The sequence below is a fragment of the Caloenas nicobarica genome, chromosome 1 (genome assembly GCF_036013445.1).
Source record: "Caloenas nicobarica isolate bCalNic1 chromosome 1, bCalNic1.hap1, whole genome shotgun sequence".
NCBI lineage: Eukaryota > Metazoa > Chordata > Aves > Columbiformes > Columbidae > Caloenas > Caloenas nicobarica.
This window is the reverse complement of record NC_088245.1, coordinates 45817583-45839495: the sequence shown is the minus strand read 5'-3', so window position 1 is coordinate 45839495 and position 21913 is coordinate 45817583. Positions and strand designations below refer to the sequence as shown.

Here is a 21913-nt window from a genome sequence, read left to right as displayed (position 1 = left end):
TATACATTTTAACTATGTCCTTCAGTCTTTCAGGCCTATTTCAGACACAGATTTTTGTAATAGAAAAATTTTGTAATAGAAAAATTATATTTATAGCGCAAAAGTTAGCGGAAGTCTATAATTTATTAATATAATTTTTCTGTGCTTTTGGAAGTGTTTCTGTAACCTCTACTTATTTTTTGAACATAATGGGAATAAAAAATTAGCTTAAACCAAGTTTGTATTTTTTTTTTCAGAATGGAAGTATTAAATTTTAATTCCCTCCCATGCTGGAAAGAAAAACAGATAACTGACACTGTGTTTAAACGGAAAATAATTTTTAAGGACAGTCTATTGACTTTTGCATTAGGAAAGCAGTTAAATGCCAGTTGTCACCCAGATGCACTCTTTTTCATTCTCTGCAGTATATGACACTGTTAGATTTCCTCTTTTCACCTGTAAAAGAAGAAGGCATAATTGGAAATGTATCAGGATAGGTTGAGGGGCCATCTTTTGGAGGAACACATCCTGTGGAACTGTTCTTCCACTATTATGTCCTTTGCTTATGGAATCCAGCAAGGATAAATGCTATTTATGCTATTTATGGAAAGCATATGTGTATGGTTACTAGGTGAGCTTTTCTACAGAGCTGGGCAAATATATGATCACACAGATGTTACAAAATCTTATATATGTATCCTTTACTGCATCTGCCCTAAAGACTTAGGCAGAACTGACCTGTCTCCTCAGTAAAGAACAGCAAGAGCTGAAGCTGAACTTCAGCAGCACTCAGCTCTGACTGGTAGGTTGAAGAAGGCATATGGAAGAGTCCATAACTGTGGAGCTGTTCTAATTGAAGGTGTAGGCTCATGGTATAGGTTTAGGAGTACTCACAGAAATTATCAAGGAAACTCGAATAACTGCATTTGTTAATAAAGCCTTCACTGCCTAGGCAATTCCTAGGCGATGTTAATGTTTTCTTCATGTTTTCCTCAAGTTTTCATCCCTTCTGGGCCCTAGGAATTGCTCAGAATATCATATTGAGCTTTTAGTACTTGGGAACTGCTGCTCTCACAGTATACTCAATAAGGTTATTTCAAACGCATCAAATCCTGCTCTGTGTACTTTATATTGGCTTCCCATAGCACAACTCAAATGTAGTAATTTGGTCCGTATGTTCAAGGTCCTAAATGACCTGGATGTGGATTGCCTAAAAATAATCTAGAATTCTAAGTAAAGACTTCTGCTTGCATCTTCAGTACTCTAATGTGTTTTTCTATAGGAAAGGTAAAGTTATCAATGTTGTTGAAAAAGTTGTTTGCTGGCCAGCCTAAAAATCTGAAATGAGCTCTCTTTGGAACTCCCATTTTTAGGTGCATTTCTTTGACTTTATAAACTTAGTTTTCATTCTATCCACTTTTTTTTCCCTGAAGAAAATAAGAAAGAAAAAACATGAGATGGAAGTTAATTACAAATTTCAATGCATTACTGGAAAGATGAATGTAGCTTAACATCAAGCTCTGTGATAGACGGGCTAGAGCCTATTCCATAAGTAACTCTCTTGGCTCCTATTTGAAAACTGCTAGTTTGAATCTGCCTTTATGTTAGATAATACTTAATGATGCATAGTCTTTAAAAATGAATTATTGAATATGAGTAGTCAGTAGGTAAGCACCAACTTAACTTTCTCTCTTCCTGCTATTTTTTTAATACCTTCTCACTTCAGATTCCTTTCTATTATATATCTACTGTTTATCTTTTAGGACACACCTGAATTAATTATGTCATGTATCTGGAAATTAGTTACCCAATTAGTCATCATACTGATCAGTACTGACTCATTTTTGTCCCTTCCCTCTCTGCCTGTATCATCCTGTTACCTCTGGTCTTATATTGTAAACTGTTTGGGAGATAAATTACCTTTTTGCTATATATTAGTTGCTCACTTAATGGAGTTCTGATCCATGACTTCAGATTCTAATAGTTATCACAGCCTGAATCTATGTATTAGTTTACACAAGTGACCGACTGCCCATAGCGGTCCACGGCAAATAAAAGTTTCTGTGTGTGGCTGCTGCTTTCATGCAGCAAAGAGGACAACAGGGCCGTGTGAATTAGACTCCTCAGATGATTAAAAATTCAGGGTAAGTGTTACTGTGGTAATAGGAATTTATACTGAAAAAAGTAGGTGCAAGGAAATACTTCTGAATGTGATTAAACATTAAAGGATCATTGTTACAAATACAAATTAGTTACTTTTTCCCCCCAGAATTTATCATGACTGGTGTGCGTGTGTGCTAGAATTAGTGAAGTTGGTAGAGAAAGCTCTAACCAGTCTTTGCTGCAGGAAGTGGTGGAGGTGATTCAGTAAGTGGCACTTCCACAGCTGAGTCAGAGCTGAACCACAGTCTCAGCATGATGTTAGAGTGGTTCAACATGCTGCTGGGGAGCTCGATTTTGAATGAGATGTAAAGCTCAACATCCTGTTTGTTAACAGTTCTTAAAGACCCAGTGGCAATTTCTGGTCTATTAATGCTGACTTCTTGGCCATGTGTAAATGCTGGTTGTCACTTGTTTCATTATTTTTTAGCGCATCTTATTCTGAAGTGTTTGCGTTCTGATAGGAACTCACTCTTCCTCTTCGCTTTTATTAAAAAAGAGGCTTTGGCATCAAGGAAACAGGGGGGAGAGAAATGATGATGTCTGTATGTTGTTTATAAAGTTCTGCACTATGAAGCACATTTCTCAGAAGTGTAGTATCATTATCATTACAGTTGCAAAGCTGCAGGACATTCCAGGAACCCTTTGAGTTTATTACATTAGCCCGGAATCATATATTACAATTGTTCTCTGATATGTCATATTTATGATTAAAATAAACAGAAACTCTCAAACACAAGATCTTTTAAATACTTGAACCTTTCATATGGTGAGTGTCCACATTAGAAATTACATTGCTGAATGTATGAAACTTCAGTGTTTTATTTTTAGCTGCTCTTTCACATCGGCACTTTTTTACATAAAGATAATAAAAAATAGCACGTTTAATGGAAATAGAAATATAATGTACCAACTGTAAAAATAACATATTATTTGTTCTTCAGGAATATAAGTTGGCACTTCTACAGTGCTATGGAAGATACCTTCAGCAGTTTGTTTCTGTAAACCTTGATGATATCGTAGATGATGTGCATCAGTTTAAATCCACCTTTTTTCCAAATGGTATTAGAGACAAAAATGCAGCACATACGGTAGGTTGTGTGGTGTTTATTTTTGCTGTTGTTGTTTTTGTTTTTTTCCAAGATATACACAGATTCAAAATAAGTAGCCTGTTTTATCCTCCACAAATGTACTTCATATTAATTAAATATTAATATTAACTAATCTTTAATAGTTTGTCTGTATAGATTGTATTGAGATTTAATAGTCATATGTGTGGTACAAACGGCCAGAGTTGGTGTGCATTTTTAAGAGGATTTAAATGCTTATGCTTTTGTGGCATAAGCCAATCATTATCAGCCTAATGTTAAAAAGGCAATTTTCTCTAAACAGGTTATTCCGCAACTGTCTACAGCAGTTTTTGCTCTGAAATAGTTGCTGTGAACCACTGTCAGAATCAGGCTATGGGCAAAATTTGATAAATGGCCTGCAATTGTACACATTTCTGTATGATGTGATCTAAGAACTGGGCACAGTTGCAGGAGAATAAAAACATTGTAATTTGTACCATAAATGTGCAAAAATACTACATGTAAAAAACCCCCATGACATAGTCAAAAAGCAGGATTGCATTACTATCAATAGCTTACTTGCTCACTATGAAAAAAAGAGGCAGAAGGCTGAATAGTTTTGTAAGTCTTCTGAGCTCTGGGAAGCTGAGTGACCTCTAAGGCATGTTGGCATCCTTTTGTGTTAATTGTTTATCGAGGTAGGGACTTGCCATTTGTCATTTGTTATCCATGGAAGAAAGTATTTCAGTAGGTATAGGGGGAAAGCGAAAAACATGTTAGATTTCATCATAAGCAAATCTTTGCTGGGAAGCTCTATTTTCAGTACATGGTGGATATTTAAAAAGAAGCTAATGCAGGTTATTCTGTGATCAAGAACAACAAAAGGAAATCACAGGCATCTCCTGTGTATTGAGCTAATAAAATTCGTATTCCTCTAGTCAGAGGCAGATTTTAAATAGGTGGTTAGTAGGAAAAAAAGCAGACGGTTTGCTTAAAAGGTAGAAACAGATGCCATGATAGAAGAGATACACTGTTTATATTATTTTATTGCCTTTCAAAAATAGTTCAGCTTCCTAGAGAGAACATGATCAAAGACTATGTTAACCCATTTTATTTTGATTAAAAAAATGCTTTGTAAATATTTTTGAAGTTCCAGAGGTGGTTTCTCCTGTTTTCTATATGTCTGCCTAGACCTTGAACCAATCATAGTGCCAGATGTTATCATGAGTCTATACTAAATTGCCTGTTTTATAACTTACCCTTTAGACACTGAGATATCCCTACATTTTCAGATATGGAATCTAGTTGGACAGTGATCTTTGCAGTTGGAAATGGATAATTATAATGTGTCAGATGATTATATCTAAAGGTTTTATGTGCCATATTTCTGCAACTAGTATTTATTTTTTTATGTAACACCAGGGACATTGCAGAAACAGAGTTCCAGGGCCTGAAACTTCCAATTTCAGTGAATTAACTGCAAAAAATTAATATAATTTCAAGTATTATCAGGTTAGTAGGCTTCTGAGAGGTTGATAGCTACTGATTGGCCATGTTCCACTTAGCTCATTTTCTCACATGTTGGTTTGTTCAGATGATACTGTACTCCCGACAAGAGTGAGCTCACTTTATGTTAGATTTTACAAGGAAGAGAAGGAACAATGCATCTGTAGAAAAGTAACAAGATGAGAGTGAGAAATATCATCTCTGTGATACAGATGGAAAAATAAAGTACCGGAAAGTTAAGACACAATTTTCAGACGACATATACAGAGAAGCCAAGAATTAAAGCCAGATTCTTTGAATATCATTTTAATGCTTCATTTATCCTTTTTCCCTATGCCCCTTTCAGCAGCCCTAGTGCCCTAGATGCATTTTCATCCTATGACGCAGTGGAACCTGACTCAGGCTAATGGTACAGCAACCTTAAAACTTTAGCACTTTCTCCATATTATAATTCTTATTTCAATGTCACACCATTTTTTTTCTTGTATGCTTGATCTTTTAGTATGTGCCATTTTGTTGGCTGATGTAAAAATTGACGTATGTATTTTATCTATATATATTAATTTTACATGTTTCCATACCTTTTAGTTCCATGCTTTGCAAGAGAGGAATGTTTGCATTTACCAGCTGGTTTGCAGCAGTGACAGAAATCTCCAGAATCAAGAGTCCCTGCAGACTTGTTTCAACGTCTTGTCCTCATTACGAGTTACTATGCAAGTGGCTCTACCTCAGGAGAGTTTGTGTTGGCTTATCTACAATGGTACCTCAGGCTTTCCATTTACATTTCTTTGCTAAGCAAACCTGTGGAGGGAAACTTATACATATTCTTTATGGTCAGCCTAAGAGTCATGAATAAATCTCCAGTTAGTCTTCAACTGCAGTAGGCTTTTTTTTTTCCCCCTAAAATAAGGGAATTTTAAATTGAAGTTTCTACATAGTGTGTCTTTTTCAGATCTACAGTTGTAAAAGTAATAGCTTTTTCATCATAGCTGTGGTTAATGTACTAATAAAATGAAATCTAAGTATAATAAGGGATTTTTTTTGAGTGAACCCTGATTAAAAAAAAACTCACAAGATTTTCTATTAATAAATTGTTTGCGTTAATGGCTTTGTTTGTTCATTTGTTTTTAAAGGGGATTGCAGATCTAAGAGTAGAAAATGACTGTCCATGACATTACATCTTTGTATTTTTTCCAAATGATCTTTAAGGCTGGAATTAATAATAAAACTATTCTAAAAAATACCATATGACATTTAAGAATTTTAATCTCTCTGCATGTGATTTTAGTGTGCCACCTACAAATGCTTGAATTAGGGAAAAAAATGAGGAAAAAATGGAACTTCCATGAATTAGATACACAGAGAATGGTATATAAAGATCTTTATTTCAAGAACAACAACAGTATCTTGTTGCTTTGAAAGGCAATGTTATTTAGTCAAGAGACTATTATTAATTTGTTCTACTATGGTCAGTTGTTGCAATACAAATTGAGGACATTGTGTGGTTTTAATTTAATTTTGGAACATTTACTTTCTTTGAGCTACAACTGGTCAAAATTCTTATCCTTTTGTTTTGCTAGGACTGCCATTTCCCTCAGTCCCTACTTTTGAGGTGTGTTTTTTGTTTGTCTCTTTCTGTGGGAGAAGAATTAGAATTAAAATATACTCACTTGCCATTCTTAAGTCCCACTCCCTGTGTGTGGGACAGGCCTCTGTACCAAGCCTAGCCAATAGTCTAATCTGATTAGAAGTAAATGTTAGGTGATAAATCAGGTTCTTCCCAGTTCCTGAGCATTTTTCTGCAATGTCTGGCAATAGATTTTGTGCCTCATTACACATTTGACTGATAAAAAGCCATCTTCCTAATGCTTCCTCAATTCTTGCTTACTGGGATAATAACACCCTTCTAGCTGTGACAGTTGACATTGTGATGCCTCCCACTGCCACAGGTGTCCCTTTCTGAACATTCGTACAGCAGAAGAAAAGACTTTCACCTCTCAGAACTTCAAGGTCTTTTCTACTTCTAGGGCTGATTTTTGAAAATCAGCTTTTTGACATAGTCTAAATTAAGTAAATTTTTGACAGGATTTTATTTGTAAGTCACTTTGATGCTTTTGAAAATTCTATTCACAAGCAATTTTCTTCATTTCACTTATTGTACTTAACATCATGTAATAGTGGTGTCGTCTCCTAGGACAGTGCCATGACAGACTAAAAGAATCACATAAGTTCTGTGAGGAGAGGTAATATATTTTTTAAAGGGACTGGCATTTGAGGATAAAAATTACTTTTTTCTCTCTATCAGTTATTTAATAAAAAATCAATATAGTGCATTTTTAAGATTTGATTCTATGATACTACTTCATTGTGTAGGTATTTTTGAAGCTAATACTGTGCAAGAATTCAATGGCTTCATCTTCTCTGATTTAAAAGTAGTTATAGAAAAATTACTAGTTCATTTTTCATCCTCTGGAAATAACCCAGATACTAAGAAAAAGTTTCAGTTGGTTAGCATAAAAAATTTCATGTAGGAGTAGAGAATGTACCTGGTTTTTTACTTATTTTCTTTTGCAGGTACTATTCATATTTACACCATATGCAGACATTTGATGATGAGAGGTCAGTCTGCTAAGGTATGGCAAAGTAAATAGAAACATTTGAAAAATTTACAGAAGACTGGAAAATGCACCTGTATTTTGTGTAACACTGTGCTGTGAGATACCAATTTCATTGTCATTGCCAATAGTAGCACTTTGTCACAAGGGAATAAAATGTCTATATTGCAAAATGGCCAATTTCTAAGCCCTCAGGCCTTTATGGCTCTGCTCCTTCCTCGGTTGTGGAATAGAGCGCCGCATGATGTCTTGCTGGTCTTTGAGATGGGATATGTTAGAGTGTTTCAAAGAGCTCTAGGTGCTTTTTTTTCAGGGTACTGCATCAAATCCCAGGAATTGGTCTTTTGTTTCATAAAAGTGGAAATGTACTGACACCTAGTGGCTAGGTTGTTACTTGTAAAGATAAAAATGACCTCTTCACCTCCCCGCCTCGCCCTTTTCTTTTTAACTGTGAATGCAATTTTTATTTGTGTTAGCTTTAGCTTTTTCCCCTAAAACTTGAACAGTCTGACTCAGCCTCGATCCAGTATATTTTCTTATCTGTTGTTGATATCAATCTTTCATCGAGCAGGAAAGATTTTTTCACTTTGACCATCTTTTATTGAACTCAGAAGTGATTTAGCACCTCCTTTAATATATTCAAGCTTTTACTGTACAGGCAACAAAGGAACTGATCGTAGGCATTTCAGGTTCTTTCAATTCAGACAAAAAGAAAATCTGTATATTGACTTAATTTAGGACTAAGGCTGTGCATATTTTTTGTACCTCAGGAAACAGCTGACCCAAAGAAAATACAAGAGGAAGATATTGTTCTGTCAATTTAGCAGGACTAATTCTTAAAATTAGACTGCTGCAATGACTATGTTGGCCGTAAAGAGCTGATACTGTAGTTCCATGGTTGTAAATTGATCTAAGTGCAGGCTGTAACCAGAGAAGGCAGACTCCATTGTATCCCAAATGAGCTCACTGATCTAGTTGGAAACAAACTTAGAAAAAATGATCGCTAGAGTTGACACAAAGGAGAGGGAGAACTCTCAAGAGCAGATGAGACAGAAGGGCAGGACCTCTGGTGGCAAGACTATAGTGAACTGGAGTGGTTAAGGTCACTTGGAGACTAAAATGCAATGCTTGACCACAGATTCAAATGAGAAAAAACCCCAATAATATGCAGGAGGAATGCTTTGCAGTCAATAAAACATGTTAAAAATTAATACAATTTCTGTGATTTTTATTTTGCTCTTTTGATTTGTCCTACCGGGTGATGATAAATGCTTGTATGTGTCCTTTTTGTATATTTATATAGTTTAAAATGCATTCAGTTTAAAGCTGGATTTCTTCAATACAGGTTCTGGAATACTTACTGTGGGCCAGTATATGTATGGAATCATCTATTCCGCTCTTATCTGTACATTATTTGACGTGGAGAGCCACCCTATATACTGCAGTTTCTCAGTGTTATTTTGATTGTCAAGTCGGCATTCATGGAGAGGTATCCCGATTTACTATATGTAGCATTCCAGATGCAATCAGATGGGAAAAAAATATTTATATATAATTCCTAGATTACACATCCTGCTTATTATCAGATTTTATGTATTTAGAGTTCTGCCTGTATTCCAAAATTTAACTGCAAATTGGAGATGTGTTGCCACATGTACATGAGTAATCAATTTAAAGTTAAATGCAATAGTACTTTGTAATATAATCATAGTCATAAACTTCTAGCATTATGTAGTTCCCAGCCCCTATGCGTATATACAAAAGGTGTGTTGTGAAGGTTTTACTCTTCTTTTCAATTGTTCATGACCTGGCTTTCATTACAGGTCTTTGCAGTTGTCGGAATTCAAGAATGATATTATTCTAAAATTAAATACCAACATACAGAATATGAAAACAGAGTGTAATTTTTTTTTTTTAATACTTTGGACAGGTGTTTGCTCGCCGTGGTCTGATTAAAATTGATGAACTGAAGCAATTAGAAAATATCAGTTCATCACTGGAAAATTCAGAGGCAAAAAAGATTTTTAGAGAGGCCACTCTAAAGGTATAATTTTGCAATTTATTATAAACAGGTAGAGTAGTTACAACCTCTATGAACAGAACACATAACACAGTTATTTACTTTCCTTTTTCTTTGTGTCAGATGTCAGTAATGATTTTCAAGAGAGCAGTATATGAATCCAGGAGAAAGCCAAAAAGTTCCTTTCGACCTAAGTTAAGAGTTAGCCTGAAAGAAATGCAAAATGTAAGTCTAACATTTTGTATAATCATTCTCTTTGTTTACTATTTGCATGTGGTAAATATGTGATAGAATTCTGCCTTGTACACATGGTGCTATTCACAAGGAGAAAGCTGTACTCTTTCAGTTTCATAGTTAACATGGTTTATTATTAAAACTCATAAGAAACTTGAAAGGAGGGAAGATGTAGTAATTACTACTTTAGAAAATACTGGTTTTTTCTAGCATTTTTTTCCTTTAGCAATTATGTTAGTGATAGGAGAAATCTTGTTTAAATTCATACCAAGTGTATGGGAGTCCTGAGTTTTCCATGCTGTGTTAAATTATTGTGAAGATAAAGGGATACTTTGGAAAAAAGCTACCATATTTTTAAATTTTTTTGTACTTACGTTGGAGAACTCTCTTGAGAGATTGTTTTTGAAGGCCACTTTTCTGCAAGACATCATGAGTTAGAGAAAGGCATCTAGGATACAAAGTAAACTTTTAAGGAAGTAATTTCCTCAAATTTCACTCCTTCCTTGTGTTCTTTACAGCCAGTGTCAAAAACGAGTGATCCATTGGTATAAGAATTAAAAACAATCAAAGAAAATGCTTTTTTTTTGTGTGAGTGCATTGTCCCTTTTTTGGTCAGCATGCAGAGTTTAATATATTCCCTTTTTGATGGACAGATGGTTGTTCTGCTTTCCTACTGTTTGCAATTGTGATTTAAATGAATTTAATTCTTGCAGTCTTCCATAGGAAGCTGGCAGAGAGGAATGACTGAAAGTACTAATCAGCAAACTTCCAAACCCACACTCTTTTACTGAGTAATATTGCCTGCTCATTGGGATACTTTGCACCCATGTAAGCAAAAGATTGTGATCTTTTTGCACTGCAACACCCGCTTGTGATAAAAAGCATCATTCTGTTTGCTGATGGCGATATAAATATAGATAGTTTGGTTTGATTGAGTAATTTTTAATTTTTTTTTGTTTGCTTGTTTGTTTTTTTTTCAAATGCTGCATTATGAAGAATAACTGTTATTGCAGTATTGTAGGAGTAAAGATGTGGGTTGCATGGGACTTCTGGAAGTCATTTACTCCAGCCTCTGACTTGAAACATGACTTTTGCCAATGACAGATAAATCAGATGTGGCTTCGTCTTCAAAACTTTCAACGAAGGAGGTTCCCTGGCCGATTTAGATGACTTCTTCCAGTTCTGCACTACCCTCCTAATTAACATACTTTGTACTGCACTACCCTCCTAATTAACATTCCCTAATGTCCAATCTGCAAGTCATCCCTGATGCTTTCAGTGTCATCTGAATTGAAGCCATCTAGTCCAGTCCCCAAAGTTGAAACTGTGGCCACGTCCCCTTGTTATACTACCTGTTTCTTCTCAGAAGAGTTTGTCTTCTTTATAAATCTTCTTCAGGAAGTTGTGGGCAGCTATTAGGTCACCCATTAGCCTCTTCTTTGCCACACTAAGTCTTCCTCAGCCTGTTCTTTTACATTTTATACCCCTAATCATCTTGGTAGACCTCCAAGGGACCCTATACTGTTTCTTATCTTCCTTTTTACACAGAGGAGCCCAAAAGTGGACATAGTACTCTAGGTGGACCCTCATGAGTTCCAAGTAAGGGAAGAAAATAACCTCTTAATATGCTGTTTACACTTTTTACCCAGTCTTCAGTTTGCCTTCTTTTTGACAAGAGGACACTGCTGGCTCAGGTTTAACAACCAGGTCTTTTTTTGGCAGTGCTGCTACTCCAAAAGTTGGTTTCCAGTCTGTAGAGAACCATTCTTTCCCATATACAGAGCTTGGCACTTCTCGCAGTGGAACTACTTCCTCAAGTTTCTCAAGGCCTCCTTGGACTGAAATTTCAGCCTTTAATTCTCATTATGTAGATGTAGATCCATTACGTATGTACCTCATAATATAATGCAAAATTGAGGAATCTCTTTGCATTATTTGAAAGATAAAAGCAAAGAGATACTATGAAGTGACATCTTCTTTACCACAGTTTATCTGATGCTAGCACAGATTCAAACATTCAGAGCTGAATATACAAGTTTAATCTGGATTTTTTTGTTCTTAGTAATCTAATTTATTCATAAAATACTTTGAGATAAGTACTTTGTGTAAAAACATATACCGCACCAAGTACAGTAAAAGCCAAGTAATTAGAAATAGGAATGATGTATTTTCTGTCTTAAATAATTGTTTAATATTGATATATTTTTATTTAATTATTTCTTGCCATTAGTCTATATTATGTTGTGGGTTTTTTTTAAAGAAAGTTGTCTGTATTAGAAAGACTTACCAGAAGCAGCTGAGATTGCTCATTTGATACAGCTTATGGTTAATAGTAAAGCTATAATGAAGTTATACCAATAAGTTACAGATGTGCTCTGACTGCATAACATGCTTCTGTTACGTAAGTTATTCATCAAAGCTTTTTAAAAGATTATCTGATACTTCAGTTTCAAATAATTTACTTGAATCATAATTAATATTAAACAGCTGCATGGACAGCACGATCGATTTGTTCCAAATCTCACTTACGGGAAATTTCCCATTATCCAAGATAGGGCCCAAACCTCCACATGTTCAAGCATGTGTGGTTTGCACATATAAAGGTGCTGGTCAACTTTCTCAAGGTCAGTTGATTCTGGAAGAATTAAGTACTTCTCAATGAATGATGATCATCTAAAAGTCTTGCAGAACAATTAGGATGTTAGGAACTCAGAATGCTCTCAAACAGGGTGTTTGCTCATCAGGCACCCGTCATGTCACTAGGAACCTATGTCTGTCACGTAGCAGGAATCACTTATATCTGGTCTCCAGAAGCATGAAAAATCTTCAGTAATTGATTTAGTTCTGCAGTGTCTGTCTGACTTTCTGACAAAACTCAATGCCTGAAGTTAGCAACAAATTGTTAGAAATTATGCTGTTCATAACTCCCCCACGAAAAGTGTTTTGCTTCTAAAATGTGCTACAGTAATTTTCATCACCTTATTTAAGAAGGAATAATATTAAATGTTTACATTTGTTTCTTCGTACCTTTTGTAGTTTGACAAGATTTGCTGAATGATGTGAAATCTGAAAGCACTGTTTTAATAATTATTTCATAGTATTTTGCAAGTTTATTGTTAAGTAAAGTGAAAATATGGGACATTTACTTTTGCCTATTGTTTTGACTTTTCAAAACTATTTCCTTTTTGAATTATAGAACATATATAATGTAATATAACAGGTAGAACAGTTATATTTAGAGCTCAGTCCAGCATGTTACAGAGCGTGTTATGCTTGGACTAGCAAAGAATTACAGCTCTTCCTTCTCCTCTAGTATGTATGCAGTGGAATTTGGTTTTGTACTTGAATCACCTTGAAAAATGGATGCACCCTAGTCTATGCGATTTAGTTTAAGTTGGCTTTCACTTTGAGGTTCTTCTGCACCAGTGCAATGTTTGTCTTCTAAACATGACACAACAATGCTTATGCAAAAATATTTGTGGTAGTAAATTACATGCCCATTCTGCTCTGCATTTTTACGAAGGTATTTAAACAAAACCTGCAATTTGTGCTTAGCCTGTCATGGAAGATACATGATGAATATTGCTTTCTACTTGCATAGATCTCATTCCTAGATTGGGCTCATAAAAACAAATCTGCAGTGTGGGGAAAAACATATATTGAATATAATGACACAAAATGTATAATGTACTTTGAAATTTGTTTAGCGCGCAAACATCATTATAAGGGTTTATTAAAATAAATGTTGAAAATTTGTTTTGGAATGATTCTGCTAGGAGAATGTGCATCACAGAATCACAAAATGGTTGAGGTTGGAAGGGACCCGTGGTGATATCTGGTCCAAGCCCTCTGCTCAAGCATGGCCACTTAGAGCTGGTTGCCCAGGACCATGTCCAGATGGCTTTTCAATATCTCCATGGATGGAGACTCCACAACCTCTCTGGCAACTTGTGCCAGTACTCGGTCATCCTCACAGTAAAAAAGTGTCTCCTGATATTCAGAAGGAACCTCTTGTGTTTCAGTTTGTTCCCATTGCCTCTGGTCCTGTCATGGCACCACCGAAAGGAGCCTGGCTCTGTCTTCTTTGCTTCCTCCTTTCAGCTATTTATACACATTCATGAGATTCCTGCTGAGCCTTCTTTCCTCCAGGGTGAACAGTCCCAGATCTCTCAGCCTTTCCTCATAGGGGAGGTGCTCCAGTTCCTTAAACATCTTCGAGGCCCTTTGTTGGACTGTCTCCAGTATATCCATGTCTCTCTTGTACTGGGGAGCCCAGAACTAGGCACAGTACTTCGAGTGTGGCCTGATAAACAGAGGGGAAGGATCCCCTCCCTTGACATGCTAGAAATACTCTGCCTAATGCAACCCAGGATACTGTCAGCCTTCTTTGCTGCAAGGGCTCATTGCTGGCTCATGTTCAACTTGGTGTCCACTAGGACCCCCAAGTCCTTTTCTGCCAAGATACTTTCCAGCTGGGTGGCCACCAGCATGTACCAGTGCATGAGTTTGTTCCTTCCCAGGTGCAGGACTTCACGCTTCCTGTTGAATGTCATGAGATTCATATCAACCTGTTGAGGTCCCTCTGGATGACAACATGACCCTCTGGCTTATCAGCCTTTCCTCCCAGTTTTGTGTCATCTGCAAACTTGCTGAGAGTTATGGAAGACAGCGTCAAAGGCCTTATTGAAGTTTAGGTAGACACTACCCACTGCTCTCCCCTCATCTACCAGACAAGTCATTTCAACATAGAAATTTATCAAGTTGGTCAAGCATGACTTCCCCTTTGTAAATCCATGTTGACCACCCTTGATGGTTTTGTTGTCCTTCAAGTGCCTGGAAATGGTTTCCAAGATTAGATGCTCCATCAGTATCCAATATTAACTATCTTTCGTTTTTACTTTTACTCTGCTCCCAGCGGAAATGGTTCCTCTTACTTTGGACAAGACAGATAGTTATAGTATTGATGAGGGTCACACACTGCATAAGTTATTTGAAAACAAAAATAACCTGTTAGCTTTAATACTCTAAATGCTGTCAGATATTTGAACAGTCAGGTTTGGGTTTTTTCCATCAGGTGCACATCTAAGATTGTCTCGAAGTATTAATTTGGAAGCTAAAATAAAGAACGTGGATCCAGCAAAGCAAGGAGAAAATTCCCAAATTTTTGTCTGATTTAATGTGCCTGGAAACGGATACAACGCAAATACATTTTTGTGTGATCTGCCTGGTATTTTTATGTTAGGCTGTTTGAAATGTGCAAGTGAGAGAATGTAATAGTGTTTTGCTTTCACTGCAGTACTGAGCATCCTAATCTTTCTCTGATTTTCTGCAGTGTGTAGAACTTAGCTCCTTATGGTCAAATCTGTATCATTATAAGGAGAGACCTGTGTGGCTTTAAACTGTGTGGCCTTAATACTCCCATTCCTAATTTCTATCGTATTGTTTTCTAAGTAAAATACCATGCTGCAGTGCATGTCGTTGCTATGAAACTATGGCACTTCTTAAGTAGTGTACCCACTTAGCATGAGGCTTTGCTATGCCTTTGAAGCATGAAATGAATAACAACAATATATTTTACAGTATATTATTTTCTCTTTTAAACATATACTTACTTTCTGAAGGTGAACTGTTTTGAAAGGAATCTGGCTTTATTGTAGCTCGGTTTAGATATTACAAGGCTTACATGACTTTTTCTTATTTAGCTGTCGTGGCCTCGCACTACTACTGAACGGCTGCTGACAGAAATGTTTGACGGTGCCGCAGCTCAATTCCTTGCCATCCTGGAAGCTCTGTCTGATAGTAGCAGGCATGTTCTGCAGCCTGCTCCACCTGTTCCTGATGAAACTGAAATTCGTGGTGTAATTTCAGAGCTTTTTCTGGCAGGTCTGGAAATCCTCTCAGGTAACAGCATAAAGAAGTGAAAAGAGTGTTTGTTGGTGAGGAGCCTGCACCTCCATTTTATTATTTATTTTTCTTTGCTATAACAGAAAGAACTTGCCTGAAGGCACATATTTAATTTATAACAGTAGCACCTGTAAAAGCAGGCAATGTTTTTTTATCTTGTTTAAGATAAAAATCTGGGTCAATCTCTGTTATCTGTTACGTCAGTAAAAATCTACAGTAATCTAAATGTTTTATGAACAGGATGCAGATAATTTTCTTCATAGCAGCCCATATGGTGCTGTGCCTTGCATTTCTGGCTAAACCAGCATTGGTAACACACCAGTTTTGGCTGTGCTTGCACAGGGTCAAGGCTGTCTCTCCAGCCTTCCTCTTCCCAAAGGCCAGTAGGCTGGGGGTGGGCAGGAGGCTGGGAGAGGACACAGCTGGGACAGCTGACCCAAACTCACCAAAGGGCTATTCCATACTATAGGACATCATGCTCAGCAATAAAACCTGGGGCCAAGGGAGAGGATGGGACCACGCTAGTGGTTATTGCATTTGTCTTCCCAAGAAACTGCTATGCATCCTGACGCCCTGCTTTCCAAGAAGTGGCTGGATATCTGCCTGTCTATGGGCAATAATGAATGAATTCTTTTTTTTGTTGCTTTACTTGCACACACAACCTTTGCTTTTCTTATTAAACTGTCTTTATCTCAACCTATGAGCTTTACAATCTTATTTTATCCCGCTGTCCTATTGAGGAGCGGGAGCAAGCGAGCGGCTGGATGGAGGTCTGGAAGCCAGGCAAGAACAACCCACTGTGGTGTTTCTTTTTTTTTTTTTTTCCATTTTTTTTTCTTAAAAAAAAGACAAATTTAGATTGAAAAACTTGTGAAAAACACTGGACCTGATGATTCCTTCCAAATCTTTTTTTGCTGGGCTCTGGACTGAATATAGCCAAAGCTACAGAGATACTGTGTTAATAAAAGAATCTATAGAGACTAAATACAATTCAGAATAATATTTTCTTGAGACTGGCTAATTCGAATATAAAATGCAAACTGATTTAACAAATTGTCTATATTAAAGGTGGAGTGAGCAGTACTGGTATTCAAGGAAATCATTGCACTGATCATTTTTGTATAATTAATGCATCATCAACCCTTCTGCAGTTGATACTAGCAGGTAAACCATCTTTGAATTTTCAAAGGATTTTGTACCCAGTGATGCAAATGCTTTGTGAGCAGAATTCATGGTCATGTTAGTAGGAGTTTTATGCATAAAGGGACTGCAAAATGGTGTCCTCTTTGAGTGAGATATGTTTGTTTTTATATATGATGTTAAGGCATTCAAAAGGGATTATGTACAGATATCATTAAGGTAAGAAAACACAAGTATTGTTAAAGTAGTATATAGTAATATATGGACATTGTAATCACATAAAGTTCAGCATGATGGTTCCCTAAACAACCATTCAAAGTTCAAATCCTGCAATGATGGTCTGGTGCTTTCTTATGGAAGAGGAGTGGGATGTAGTAACAGGAGGACTGTTGTAAGCTTGTTGAGATCCCTGGACTGATCATTGTGCTGCTTTGGAAAATAACAGCTGTCTGTTACTGATTTAATATTGCTAACATCTTTTAGCTGAGTGACCATGTACCCAGGTGATAGACAATGACTATGACGTATTCTTAGGACTGCAGAAGACTGCTGAAAATATTAGCTAAGACAGGTACTTAGAGTTCCAAGGCCCAGAAAATCCCTTTTCTGTCTTACTGTGGTTTGGATAAACTTGAAGAGTGAGAAAATAGGCTCCTTATGCGTACCTGCACATTTTCTAATATAGTAATGAGAAACGCTCACCTGTCTTGCAAAAAATTATTCATGTTGCTGTACATTTTTTTATACTAAATTTCTGTGAAGAAGGGCTGTTAAGGGGTGATACCCAGATTTAAGCTGTTTCTGCAACAGAAAGGACTAAATTCTTTATATCCTCTACACAGACACCGTAATATCGATAACAGTATAGCCTCTTCGGAATGTAACAAGACATTGCAGACACATCATTAAAGTAGTATATAAGCTTAGACATTACAGCAAAATAATAAAGCTATTGTGTCTTGTAGAGCTCTTAAAAATCCTTCAAGGTTATGCTGACTATTCAAAGACGTGAAGTTTTATCTTTGTATTTATCAATACTTCAATTATTGCTTAAATTCAACTTCTGTATATATGTAAAAAACATAAAATATTTTTTCATCACTGCAGGAGAAAAGGGTGTGTCTGGAGATGCTGCTGTGAAATTTATAAAACTAGCTTTCAGCTATGAAGAGTGGGACGTGTTTGATTCTGCTACTGAATTTGTTGTTAATTTTCTACAGGTAATCCAGATGCTCTTTGGACATTCTTTATAATACATAGTCTTTTCCTATGAGGGTAAGGAAGAATAAAAGAACATAATTTAAAGACAAATTTCTATTGGCTGTTTCTGTCAATTAGGCTCAAAATGATCCAAAATGGAAGAAAGCTGAAGTGGAACTGAAACTTCTTACACTGGTGCAACCTTTACTATTTCCAGGCAAATTTAAACACGGTTTGTCTATTGGTGAAAACAACACCAAAGAAGCTAGCATGTCTCATGATTCTGAAAAAAGGCAAACATCCAGAAGTGAGTGTTGTTCAGTTATAGCTGTGTTTGCATTTCAAATACTTTTGCAGCAAGAAATTTTGTTTATTATTTAAAAACTAGTTAATATGGAGCATGCAGTATTCTGTGACAAAAACTAGCAACTCAGAAATTGCAGCCTCCTGAATTTTGTCCAGTTCTCTTTTAGCTCAACATGACTTTATACCATTTCCCTTGTGTGTGAAATAGCATGTATGTGTAACATATATCATGTTATATGCGAAGATGTAAAATGAATGGATGTTTTCAGACAGGTTTTCGGGAAAAAAAGTGAAACAGACACGTTAGTCTTTCTGTTGTCCTTCTACTTCATTTATGTAAAATTTCTTGGTGTTGAAGCAAGAAAAACTTTTTAAGGTAACTGTAATTTAATTGTATAACATTCCAAAAAACTGCAAATATCCCAAACACTTTCAATTTCCAAAAGTAGCAATACTCACTTTTCACAGAAAGTAAATAAGCTTGCGAATATCTGTCTCCTTTGTATTTACTATTTCTTAGATTATATTCTATTATTTGCTGGCATAAACTGTTAAATTGATTCACTCAGATGTTTTCAAACATAGGTTTGTAACTAGAAGTAATGTATTGCCTTTCCTTTTCTTCCTTTTCTATAAACATTGAATGTAGAGGATTCTTTAAAGCATGGAGAGCCTTCTCACGATCTTATGATTTTGGCAAGAACAGTGTTTTCATGTGTCTGCACACCTAAGCAGGTATAATAAAATTAGAAGCATTTCTTCTGAATGAATTACATAATCTGTAATGAATGCATGTAATTTAAGACCAAAGGAATCAGTTGCATGATTAACAAACTACAAAAGTGAAATAGCAAAAATGAAAAAATATACCCATAAGACACGATTTATTTGTGATTTAACAAAAATAAGATTTTTTTTTTTTTTTTTTTTGGTCTTTTCTTGGTGCAATGTACTCAGGCTACTTTAAAAATGTTTAAATGATATTAAATCAATTTGCAATATCATAGAGCTAATTGCATGTTTCAGCTAGTCAAGCAGAGACAAATTCTTATATTAGATTTAGGTGGGCAAATATGCTCAACTGTAGAAAACATTTCTGCAGTATTTATAGAAATGGAAGCAGTGACCCTAAGGAATGATAAAGCTTTTATAGCAGCAGTATGCCTGTGATTTAAGGTCAATTCTCACTGCAGACAAACAAACAAGCAGCAGCAACAACAAAAACAAACAGAGTGCAACTTTTTGTGCTGAAGTTTGTACTACAGAATAATTCTATTATATATCCGCTGGTTTATTCCCAGTGTAACCACTTTTAGCTTACTTGCTCAAACTGAGATTTCCCTTAATGTGCTGCCGTAAGGGAAAAAACATTACAGTGCAATGTCTCCACTAGCATTAACACTAAAATAGCTTGTGATCCAAAAGGCTAATGCAAAGTTTTCCTTAGAAAAAAACATGTTCTGCTGACATGGCGTTATGTCTTAACTGCAAAATTGAATTTAGATATAATTTGAATATTGGCCCAGTCTGAGTATAATTGGGGCATGCACATTTTTTAGCTTTAGTGTAATATTTTCAGTCAAAATACCCTGCCTATGAGGTAGTTACACCTTTAGATAGCATGATTTGTCATTTTTTACGTGACCACTGTATTATGGAGGCAGGTTACCTGGATTTAAACTCTTCTGGTTCTTCTACAGTTTCCCACAAATCTCCTTGGTACCTAATCTGTCTGTGGAAGAATGAGAAATTATCCTCTCATTAACAGGGTAAAGTTACATGATATACCTGAGCCAATCTAACAGCTTGCTGCCAGCAAACAAGTGGCAAAAGTCATCTTGATTTACTTCTTTTTTCCATTTTTTTTTCTCCCTCTGCTTCTCAGTATCAATGCCCCTAAAGTCTTACCTTCATACACATACAGATGTTCAGATAGTGTGGATATTGCAGGCTTTAGTTTCATTGCACCTGAGATATGAGCCCAGCTCTACTATAAACGGCGATAAAGACATGTACTGATCCTTAATCACTGTTCAGAATGTGTTTAACACAGAGTTGATGGACTCTATTGCCTTTTAAAATGTGTTAATAAGGAGGTAAACTGAATAGAGTTTTGAATTTGTTCATTATTCTCTTCACAAGATGCAGATGGGTTTTAACATTTTTTTCAGTTGTTGGATATTCCACTCATATCTTTTTTTCTAGTTGTTTAAGCTGTTCTTCACTGCTCCCTCATCTGAGATGCACCAACCACCCATGGAAGTTCTCTATCAATGCAAAATGAAGCCTACTAATTTAGATCTTCTTCTGCAAATATTTAAATACTGCAATAAAAAAAATACTGTAATAAAAAGAAACCTATTAAATTACATTACTTAGTTTCCCCAGAATGTATTGACTATTATAACATTTAACTGGTAGTTAATTTGCTTGTCTCTCCCATGTGGTTTTCATCTTACTACTCTCCTTGTCTGTGTTACTTTCAAGAGCTTGACAATAATAATACAAAAAAAACCCAAGCCAAACCAAACCAAAAACCCAAACCAAACCAAAAACCCCCAAACAAACCCAAAACGTCTAAACCACTTTCATTGTTGGAAGAAGAAAAGCCTGGGTGTTCTACCAGAAATTACTTTAAAAAATCTTTCTTAAGCTTTCAAAATATTGTCACCCATTATGAGATAGTTAAATATTATAATAGTTTATCTACTCACTTTGAAAAATTTAGAGACTGCTTATGTACTGAGTGTTTTGAGAATGTTTGTATACCTACCTGTTTCTATAATTATATTGTTTTCTCTTTCCAGAATATCCATCCTGACAAAGAAATACTTGTTGATGTAATACTGTTTTTGTGGCAGAAGTGTAAAACGGGACTTCAGCGAATCCAGATGGGTGGAAGTGACTACTTAAAATCTATGCACAAATACAAAGCTTACCAAGTACTCCTTTATTATAATGCATTTCTCTTAATATCAATGCAGTCTGTTACAGTAATGCCAAGATAAATATTGGTACCCAGTCTAAGTACATTTTCTTATGATAAAATACAGATAAATCTTCACTGAAAATGTGAGTTGTGTATGCGTTTTGAACACACTGTGCTTCCGTATGCCAGTATCAAAATTCCTCTTAGCCTTTTCCCAGTAAAGTAACTCAGTCTCTGCCAGTGGGCCATGGTGGAAAGAAGCTAAATAGTGAAAGCATTCGGGCATGGTGTAAGAAGGAGCATTTGGTGTGTTGTGGCAGAAAATATCAATATATTTCAAGTTCCTTAGATCAGTTGAAGAAAGTAGCAAAAAACCATACAGCTTAAGAGAAGGGAGATGGAGGTCAATAGTATTTGGCCCAAGCCTTACCTTGAACTTTTCCTGAGACTGAGAGGCTCTTGGTGAAATGCAGTTTCATGAAGGATAATTTACACTAGTTTTTCTGGGCTGCCAGTTGATGCTGACCAAACAATTTCTGGAGGAGATCATGTTGTGGCCCTGATCCCTGTAATAAAAGTTTTCAGAGATTCACCAGAGGGTAGCATACAGTTACTTTCCTGTGTGTGTACGATAGGAGCATTCAGGTGTCTTTTATACTGTTTAACAGGGAAGATAGGAGGATAAATGAGAGGCAAATTATGAATCTACTGGAAGGCTTACCATAATATAACACAGTATAAAAGTTGTGCCTGTAGAACATTCATAAACCTTTCTAAAATAATAAAAAATAATAATATTTTAAAATAAAAAAGTCTACTGTCTGAAGAAATAGGAGATTTGGAGCAGCAT

The 21913-nt window shown here is 35.9% G+C and overlaps 1 protein-coding gene across 1 annotated transcript in view; it reads left to right on the top strand.

Annotated features, from left to right (window-relative positions):
- The window catches only part of CFAP54 (cilia and flagella associated protein 54), a 113101-nt gene that overhangs the window by 6793 nt on the left and 84395 nt on the right, over window positions 1-21913 (top strand). Inside the window, 12 exon segments of the mRNA XM_065648025.1 lie at window positions 3084-3230; window positions 5304-5475; window positions 7290-7348; window positions 8676-8819; window positions 9261-9374; window positions 9474-9575; window positions 15287-15485; window positions 16557-16652; window positions 17736-17848; window positions 17967-18141; window positions 18784-18869; window positions 20942-21076. Coding sequence (XP_065504097.1) covers window positions 3084-3230; window positions 5304-5475; window positions 7290-7348; window positions 8676-8819; window positions 9261-9374; window positions 9474-9575; window positions 15287-15485; window positions 16557-16652; window positions 17736-17848; window positions 17967-18141; window positions 18784-18869; window positions 20942-21076 — 1542 coding nt within the window.